The 10,207-nt window shown below is 36.9% G+C and overlaps 1 protein-coding gene across 1 annotated transcript; it reads left to right on the top strand.

Annotated features, from left to right (window-relative positions):
- The first annotated feature begins 1,804 nt into the window (after nt 1-1,804).
- On the top strand, nt 1,805-9,307 carry LOC149177885 (beta-D-xylosidase 4-like). The gene is made up of 6 exons (XM_089420232.1): nt 1,805-2,567; nt 3,748-4,205; nt 4,346-4,443; nt 6,619-6,966; nt 7,079-7,492; nt 8,376-9,307. Exons 1-6 carry the CDS (start codon nt 2,172-2,174, stop codon nt 8,960-8,962), a joined length of 2,301 nt encoding a protein of 766 aa, XP_089276358.1. The 5' UTR covers nt 1,805-2,171; the 3' UTR covers nt 8,963-9,307.
- Nucleotides 9,308-10,207: the final 900 nt, after the last annotated feature.

Here is a 10,207-nt window from a genome sequence, read left to right as displayed (position 1 = left end):
AAAGTATAATAATATTTTATTAATAATTTAAAATAATATGGAGTCTCATTTACGGTATGTTTATAAATTTTGGAAAGACAATAAAGTAAAAAAATATTTTATAATATTTTCAAAATATATATTAATTTGGAGGAGAAAAAGTATGTATATTTAAAGAAATTAAAGAGAACTTTCTTACACAACTTTGAGAGTGAAATATTAGAGCATCTAATGACCAAAGTAAGAAGGTGCTCTAAAGTCAACCAAATTAATTTTGGATATTAAAATAATAGAAATGCTCTATTTAAATATACCAACACTATGATTTAACCCCAAGAATTTCAATTTCTTTCTAAAGTATTATAAAAAAATATACGTATTTATTCGATATCACTTTTCAATATTGATTTACACTTTGCAGATTTATATGGTTGTTTAATCATATGTATTGGGTTACAGTTATGTGTATGTATTAAACCAAGAAATTGCACACCCACCATCCCCACGTGAAGGCGATAACCAGGTGACTCACCCCTTGGATTAATCATCTCTGGGAATTTTTTAGAAAAAAATCTAAACACCGGGAAAACTGGTTATACTATATTTAATTAAAGACTCTGAAAAAACATTTAATTAAAGTCCCATCACTGCGTTACAACTAAACGAAAGCAACAGCGACCAGTAATGAAAGCTTTGCATTATCCAATGATATTAATGTTAATTATTATAATGCGAAGACTTTAGTCTTTTGGATAAATTTTTGACATAAATATTAATGGAGGTCCCATGGACATGGCAACCCATTATTTTTCAAAAAAATAACGTAAATACAAGCAGTCAAAGGCAGCATTATTCCTGTGCGCGTGCCTTCACGTTAGTTTCGCACCAAATAATCCAAAAATAAAAATTCCTCGTGAAAGGCTCTCACATTAATTTTTCATCTAGATTTTTGGTAAATTGATGCAGTAAAATCAACGGAATTTAAGAGCAAAGAATAAGGTCGGTGGACCGCGGGGCACTTAACTGCTGAAATGCAGTGCTTCACCTGTTTCACGCCACTCAAGAAAAACGGTCCGTCCATTTGGGCGTTGAGATTTCATATAATAATTGATCTTAATCCAGTGATAAAGAGAAATTTTTAAAGAAATTTCCAAAATAATTGATCTTAATCTGGTCATAAAGAGATTTTTGTAAAGAAATTTCCAGGAATTTAAGGCAGCTGTCTAAATAGTAAGAAGAGGTTTTGGTTGAAATTTCGCAATAAAATTTCAAACAAGATTGTAGTTTTTTTTGTTATTTAAAATGTATAAATGGATTCATTACTCTATAAAAAATTTTCAAAAATCATCTTAAAATTATTTTATAATTTGTTTGGCTAACCGCTAGTCTTGGTCTGGTCGGCAAGGTAAGGACCCAAGACCTAGAGGGACCCAAGACCTAGAAGCATCTGGCAAGAGTGAAAGCCCGCCCTTATAGACCACCAGCAAGTTATTCCAGATAGTGTGGTTTTCCTTGAATAATGGTGACGAATCCTCATGCATTGACAGATAGCAGCGAGAAATAGCTATTAATTTAACAACCAAGTTATAATAAATTTTCCAACCTATAAATTTAAATTACAATATAGTCTAATAAATCATGATGGAATATATATATTTATATATTATATATATCGGAGTGTATATATGTATATATAAACATATACACACTCTGGTGCAGTCTACTGTCGGGGTTGAAGGTAGACTTGTAGACTCGTAGAGCGTAACTTTTGTCTCTGCCCACCAATGGAAGTGCCTCGTAGTTTTAAAATTTCATCGAAATACACGTTTAGTGTGTGTACCTATTTTCATTTGCTTCTCTAAATGTGGAAGAATTAGGGGAAACAAAATTAGAACGTAGTGTGAAAAAATGAACGGGTTGCTTGGCTGGCTGATCAGAGGGAATGAATGATGGAGGCATTTTTATCTATAAAAACTGCTTGTGGGAGGCCTTATGTGATCATAAGCGACGTGGTGGGGATTAGCATGCAGAAGCAGCTCATGTTTGGTTGCTTGGCATGTGCCCGATTATCTCTTTATGGTACTGAGATCGAATCCCCCCACGCCCCCAATCCAAAGGTACCATTCAAGAATACAGCAAGAGCAGGGTAGCCTGCAAAATAGAGAAGCCCCCTAGGCCCCTCTGCTCTGTTAATGGGACTAATGGAGAATTTGGTTTTTGTATTTGTTTTTTGCATTGTGGTGTTTTTGAAAGAGGGGTCCTTGGCTCAATCGGTCGGTAACTTCCCCTGCAGCGGGCAGAGCTCGTTTCCCTTTTGCAGCACCTCGCTGCCCGTTGGGGACAGAGTGAAGGATCTCGTTGGACGCCTAACTCTGCCAGAGAAAGTGCAGCAGTTGGTAAATACGGCCAGTGCCATTCCCAGGCTGGGGATTCCTAAGTATGAATGGTGGTCTGAGGCTTTGCATGGGGTGTCCAACTTAGGTCCCGGGACTCATTTCGGAGGATCAGTTCCTGGAGCTACCAGTTTTCCTCAAGTCATTGGAACAGCTGCTTCCTTCAATACTTCTCTGTGGCAAGCCATTGGTCAGGCAAGTTCGCATTTGGGGCTGCTTAATTTTGCAACATTAAATGCTACATTCTCTGCCTATTGAGTTTCAATGCTACAGTGATAAATGCAGATCCATTTGTTTTAAGGCTTCTATCCATTTGTTTTAAGGCTTCTAGTTTACATACATTCTCATTCTAACCGTTTTGATGTTACATAGATAGTTTATACATTCTCATTCTAACCGTTTTGATGTTACAGACATGGATACAATACTTTGCTGCAGACCCTTTTTGTTTTAATCTCTGAATATTTTTCATCTGATTATTATCATTAATTCAAAACTAATGCAAGGGCGTCTCAGTTTTTTTCCTCCCCTGTAACCTCTTGGCTGGAAGCCTATTACCATTCATGGAAGTTAACTTACATGCCTTCCAATAGGTATGTACAGATTACAGGAATCCCTTGCCCCTTTTGTAATCTTTTTTCAGAATATTGCAGAGTTGGGTACATTCAAGCCAGATTTGGCAACGAATCAGTCCATTTTACCCGGTGGGTTTTCTGACAGCTCTGATGTAACGCGATATCTGGCCTCCATTGATATGAAGATCATAAATTGGAATGAGTCCAATCAATTTTCATCACACATTTCAATATGAGTTGGTCTTTACTTGGGACTTGTGTTTAGAAATGGCAGAATTTTTAAAATAATATATAGTTTCTTAAGTAGAGTATTATCTCTTGACAGTTTACTCTGGCATGATTGTGAAAATGAAATGTTATGTTTAGAGATTCAATTTTTTTTTAACTGCCATATTTATATATTTAGCCATTATAGGTATAGCTAAAAGAGTATATTTAGCCATAGAATAGTAACAGTTAAAATCTAAATCTTATAGATAGAGAAAAAAAAACCATATCCAAACATTTAAAAATTATTTCAGTGGTAGAAGTTAAAATCTACCTACTAAACTAGCCAATTGTCCATTCCTCTGCCTAAAAAAGGTAAAATATTACACTAGTGTACCTGGTTTTATTCAGGTACTGTTACAGTTAATTTTCAAACTCCTTTATTAGAAGAATAACACTCAGTGATGAGTAACACTCTGGGCAGATCGACCGAATCCAAATTAAGTACATCAACACAAAAATAATATTTAGTAAATAATTTGTTTGTGTTGTTTTGCCCCCGTGATCTCACTGTCCTGTGTTGTGCCGTGCAGGTGGTATCCACAGAGGCACGGGCCATGTATAACGCAGGGCTGGCAGGGCTGACGTACTGGAGTCCCAACGTGAACATATTCCGTGACCCGAGGTGGGGTCGAGGGCAGGAGACCCCCGGTGAAGACCCGGTCCTGGCCAGCAAGTATGCCAGCAATTACGTTCGCGGTCTACAGGAGACCGACGGCGGGGATCCGAATCGGTTGAAGGTGGCAGCCTGCTGTAAGCATTACACAGCGTATGACGTGGACAATTGGAGTGGGGTCCAGCGTTACACGTTCAATGCCATCGTTACGCAGCAGGATCTGGAGGACACGTTCAATCCGCCTTTCCAGAGCTGTGTCGCGGATGGCAACGTGGCAAGCGTGATGTGCTCCTACAATAAGGTGAACGGCATCCCCACCTGCGCTGATAAGAATCTGCTCGCCGGGACCATCAGAGGCAAATGGAACCTCAACGGGTAAGGTTCCAGTAACTGAATCAGGTCGAATAATATCTTCTATTAAAAAAAATGCAAGTCTGTCTGTCTGTAGCTGTCGTGCCCAATTTGTACTTGTGTAGAGGTCTCAATAAGATATGGTGAAATCTGTTGCTTGTCAGGTATATTGTCTCAGATTGTGACTCCGTTAAAGTATTATTTGAAAGTCAACATTATACGCCCACCCCTGAAGATGCTGCAGCAGATGCTATACTGGCTGGTATGTAGCAGATTATGTTATGTTCATCCATAGATATGTGGGTCTCATTTCTGATAATCCAACTAGGATTTCGCCAAACTCAATCAGAATTTCGTAGTAGGATTTGTTTTTGACATTTGTGGTTGAACAGTGGGTTGAATTTTGATTGAAATTCAATTTAGATTTGTGGTTGTGCATATTTGTTTTCGTGGATGAGCATATTAATTAGAGGTACGCCTTATTGATTTGGGTTTTGTGGGGATTGGTAAGCAGTTGATTTTTTTGAAATAGAAGAATAAATAAACCGATTATTGTATTGAGTTAATATGGAGGTGTTATTTATAGTCTGTAATGTAGGAGGATATAAGCAATATGAAAGCAAGTTTTATTACTAATTTTGGTTTTTGGAATTTTGGTGTTTGGAATCAATTTGCAAATAGTCTACTTCTGTTGTTGATGGTATAATGTTGATATAATATTGGAGTTTAACAGAATCATGAATAAAGCCAATCAACAAATCAACTTTGTTAGTTACATTGATAGCTCCAATAATGTTTAATGAGATTGTAGATTGGTTTCAAATCAGAGAGAAGAAAAGGAAAGAGTTAAGAGGTAGAGCCATACATAACTGAGAGAAGGTAGATTTTTTATTTTATAAAAAAAAGAGAGATAGAAAAAGAAAAAGATGGAAAAAAGGAAAAACGAGTAAGGGTAAAGGGCAGAATCACATATAATCAAGACTAAACTAAATGACTTAAAGTTGACACTGATCTCCAATTGTGTTTTATTGAGTTCCCAGCTTCAATAATGTTTATAAGTAGTAGGTTGGTCAGAAATAAAAGAAAATAACAGGGTAAAGGTTAACTTCAAGCTGGCATTCTGATCAATCATAAGTTGTAGGGTTGGTCTGAGATCAAGGAAAATAAGGGTGTAAGAAGGCTTAAAAATAAGGGTGTAAGAAGGCTTAAAGATATATGATTCACCGTTGAGGATTTAAGATTGGGGTAAAGTTGTCCTATAAATACTCTAATCAAAATATGGTTATCAAAATATGGTTAAGACAAAGACAATCTAATAGCTATAGCTTGTAGGTAATGATTCAATCTTGGACATAGTACTCATCTTTGATAGCTGATCAAGTACAATTAGTATTTGATAGTACTTGATCTCTGAATCAAGTTATTTTTATGTCTACTAAGCTATCCTATGGACTTATGGGTTTTGATCTGCACAATCCTAGTGACAGTAAACGGTGGGTGGGTGGGTGGTTAGACTGTTCTTCTATTCAAATTCAGAGCGGGTAGTTTGTTCTTCTATTCAAATTCAAACATTAGCCTTTAGCCTGCCTAAACCTTGCCTAGAAGAGAAAACAAAAACTGGTTATGTCTATCAAAAACAATCTAATAGCTATAATAACTTGTAGGTAATGATTCAATCCTGGAGACAGTACTTATATTTGATAGCTGATCTAGCACAACTAGTATTTAACAGTATTTGATCACTGAATCAAACTATTTTTATATCTACTACGCTATCCTATGGACTTATGGGTATTGATCAGTTTTACACAATCCTGGTGACAGCAGACAGTGGGTTGTGGGTTCATTGTTCTTTTATTCAAATGGTTAGCCACTGCCTAAACCTTGCCTAGCTTGACAAAGAAAACAAAAACTGGTTATGTCTAACAAAAACACCTGATATCTGATCTCGTGCTAGTATTCTATAGCCAAGCCAAGGTATGGAGATGACATACAAATTACTGATTGATAGCAGTTTGCAGTTGTGGTAAAACGATTCAATTATAAATTTTCTTCTACCAATTTTTTTCTGAAAATTTTTAGTTGATTTTAACTTTTTGAAGCTTGCATTGGTCTATACTCTTATGGATTTCTTAATTTTAGTTGTGGAATTTCTAACTCTGTTAACGTCGTTAAATTTTGACTCATGAATCCACATTGAATCTTATCTAATCGATTTTAGCTCAAGTGGGATTTCCTGATTTATCAGCGATTTTGCTGGTACTAATCCGATTCGAAAATCAGATATAAAAGTTCCAGTTTTAGGTTTAACGTTTTGCGATTTCGCTGTTGTATAGAACCTCTATAGCGAAATCTAAAATCAAATTAAACCAAAATGCCATCTGATTCTGTTTGTTGTTTACTGAAATTTATACTTGAATTGTCCTGGATATTGCAGGATTGGATCTGAACTGTGGGGACTTTCTTGGTCTGCACACAGAAGCAGCGGTGAAAGCAGGCAAGCTGCCCGAGTCTGCTGTTGATGCAGCTTTGGTTAATATCTTCACAGTGCTGATGCGCCTTGGCTGGTTCGACGGGGATCCGGCCAAGCAACCATATGGGAACCTTGGACCAAAGGATGTGTGCACAGCCGAGCATCAGCAGTTGGCGCTGGAGGCTGCTAGGCAGGGGATAGTGCTGCTCAAGAACGATGGTTCATTGCCATTGGCTGCCAACAAAGTCCACTCCTTGGCCGTTATTGGCCCCAATGCAAATGTCACCCAAACAATGATAGGAAACTATGCTGGTATGGATTCATTAGATGGTGATTCATTTTTTAAACTTGAAAACATCAGATTTCAGTATTTACCGAATATCCCCTGTATCACAGAATCCATTTCCTTTATTATTGTTGGCAGGCATTCCGTGCAAGTACACCACCCCACTCCAGGGCCTTTCAGCGTACACTAAAACTCTCTACGCCGCTGGGTGTGCAAACGTTTTATGCAGTGGAAACAATTTGTTAGGTGCGGCGGTCCAGACAGCAGGAAATGCAGATGCAACAGTGTTGATAGTAGGTGGAGACCAAACATTGGAGAAAGAGAGCTTAGACAGAATGGATTTGCTGTTACCTGGCCAGCAACAGCAGCTTATATCCCAAGTTGCCGCTGCATCCAAGGGACCTGTAATTCTTGTGATCATGTCTGGGGGTCCTTTTGATATATCCTTTGCAAAGGATAATAACAAGATCTCAGGTATTCTTTGGGTGGGCTATCCGGGACAAGCTGGGGGAGCAGCCATTGCAGATGTGATATTTGGAGCATATAATCCAGGTATATTTTGAAATACCCACTTTAAATTTTCCATTTGGACAGCTTATATTCTTCTCAAATGGTTGTTCATCCTAAGGATGTTTTGTTTTTGTTTATTTTTATTTTTTTTCAATTTTGATTTTGAAATGGGTTTTTAATTTGATTTTGAGATGTCAAAGATCAGGGCATAAATGCATCTCCATGCTTATCAAGTACCCATGTTGTCATTGTCAAATTTGATTTTGAGGTGTCAAAGATGAGGGCATAAATGCATCTCCATGCTTATTAAGTACCCATGTTGTCATTGTTTCCTGGGGTTTGAGAAGTATACATGGAGTCTCCCAAGCTATAAAATGCTCTTCTGAGAATCCTGGAAATTGCCTCATAAAGAGTATCCTTTCTTCAATTATGGAAAAATATGATTGCAGAGAGGATGCTCTTAAAATGGCAATTTGTCTGTTGTAACTTGGGAGATCCTGTGCAGACCTTGCATTTATAGTGAAAACTTAGTGCCAAATAAACATGGAGTTAAATTTAAGTCCTACACTTCACCAAGTCAAAAGTGAGCTTCAAAACATAATTCTTAGACCTTCAACAATTAAATAAATCATCTTATTAGATCTTAATCCACTTCAGCACACACCAACCACCAAATGTTCCTGCGACTGTCAATTTTGGGGCCAGCCCTGGAAAATTATACTGTAAAACCAGTTTCTCAACGACTTTCTCACATCTTAATCCACATAAGCACACACCAAACACCTAATGCTTTTGCAACTTTCAATTTTGAGTTCAGCCCTGGTAAATTAGGCTGCAAAACCATTTTCTCATTGACCTCTATATTTTCTAAATTTATAAAATATAAATGCATGGTAATTGACGCTTATATTTTTGTCTGTTGTAGGTGGAAGATTGCCTGTAACCTGGTACCCGCAGGATTTTGCTGCGAAAATCCCCATGACTAACATGAACATGAGGCCGGATCCTGCCACAGGTTACCCTGGCCGGACTTACAGATTCTACACTGGAAAAACTGTTTACATGTTCGGTGATGGCCTGAGCTATACAAACTTCAAGCACACATTAGTCCATGCGCCCAAGCTGATCTCTCTTCCCATGGATGGAAAACACAGCTGTTCTCACAAATCGTCAAATTCTTGTGAGGCTATCAGAGTAACCCACACCAAATGCCAAAACTTCTTCCTGGAAGTCCATGTTGAAGTGAGTAATGTTGGCCGAAGAGAGGGTGGCCATGTCTTGTTTTTATTCTCCTCACCCCCATCCAAGCACCATGCCCCAAAGAAGCAATTGCTCGGATTCAGAAAGCTCCATCTCCAAGCAGGAGCCATGGAAAAAGTCCATTTCACTCTTGATGTATGCAAGGATCTCAGCATTGTTGATAAGACTGGCACCAGGAAGTTGCCAGTGGGTTCTCATCTTCTTCATATTGGTGATGTCCAACACTCTGTTTCTCTACAAATAAGCAGTTGATTCCCACTCAATGGAAATCTGGCTGTATGCTTCCCCAAGGAGCAGCGGGGCAGCTCTGATAATTTTTCCCTCATAACTGGAATAAGTTATTGTTTACTGTGTCCCCTTATCAGAAATTGTTGTCAACAACTGCAGGCAGTCTCTTTTATATTGCCAGTAGTACTATAGATTCATGATGTTCTTTTTGCTAAGAGGCTCTGAATTGATCATATTAGCCTCTTTGGCTCACAAGTAAATTGATTGTTCACTATTATTGCCTTCCCCAAAGCAATTGCCATTGTGCAGATTCAGGGTATGTAAGAAGCTGATTGCTTTTTTAATGAAATATTGTTCATCATGGAAAAAGGTGTTGATTACCATTTGGAATTGATATGAAATGGGTAAGAATATTGCCTGGGTTCCTCAGTGCAAAAAAAATTCTATGCTATATACATGGAATGGACTGGTGAGCAATTGGATTACATGAAATTACTGAAACATCTTTGCCAGTGATGGTGTGAAGATAAAATTATCCCATTAGAAAGTTAATAAAACGAGGAGCCTTTTACACCATACACCTCTAGTGCAAAACACCTTTGTATGAAGGTCTCGATACATTCATATTGAAAATAGATCTATCAATTGAAAATGATACCAAATCAGGTTAAGTTTTCAGGAAGATATTAAAGGATTACATAATATTTAAAATTATCAGTCAAATTTCAAACAGGTTGACATATGATAATTTTTCTACATTAAAGGAATACATAATATTATTTAAAATTATCAGTCAAATTTCAAGCAGGTTGACATATGATAATTTTTTTCCTAATTAAAGGAATACATAATATTTAAAATTATTTAAAATTATCAGTCAAATTTCAAGCAGGTTCACATATGATAAGTTTCCTATATTAAAGGAATACATAATATTTAAAATTATCAGTCAAATTTTAAGCAGGTTGATATATGATAATTTTTCTAAAATATAAAATGCTTTATGGAAGATAGTGGGCTCCTTCCCATTTCAATTGGAAGATTGGATAAATTGGTTAAGAGCGGGGAGAAGAGACTACCTATTGACTCCTAACAGGGACGGTATTTTTATATTTGTATAAATTAAATTTATTTTTGGTAATGGTTAAACATATTTTTGTAATTTAACTTATAGATATACAAGTAACATTTGATTTGAAGTTTATATTTAAAATGGAATAAATTCACAAGTTGCAATCTCAAAATTATATATAAAAAAATATTATTAAA

This window comes from Pinus tabuliformis, chromosome 4_1 (assembly GCF_031772625.1).
Source record: "Pinus tabuliformis cultivar Carrire ecotype Pingquan chromosome 4_1, CPIR1, whole genome shotgun sequence".
Taxonomy (NCBI): domain Eukaryota; kingdom Viridiplantae; phylum Streptophyta; class Pinopsida; order Pinales; family Pinaceae; genus Pinus; species Pinus tabuliformis.
Note: the sequence above shows the minus strand (reverse complement) of the source record. Positions and strands in the feature narration are given on the sequence as shown.

Excerpts from the sequence above, each read along its gene's own strand:
- LOC149177885 (XM_089420232.1), top strand. The coding sequence starts at position 2,172 with ATGGGACTAATGGAGAATTTGGTTTTTGTATTTGTTTTTTGCATTGTG. Across the intron at positions 4,206-4,345 it reads GGCAAATGGAACCTCAACGG|GTATATTGTCTCAGATTGTG; the intron begins GTAAGGTTCCAG and ends GTTGCTTGTCAG. Across the intron at positions 4,444-6,618 it reads AGCAGATGCTATACTGGCTG|GATTGGATCTGAACTGTGGG; the intron begins GTATGTAGCAGA and ends TGGATATTGCAG.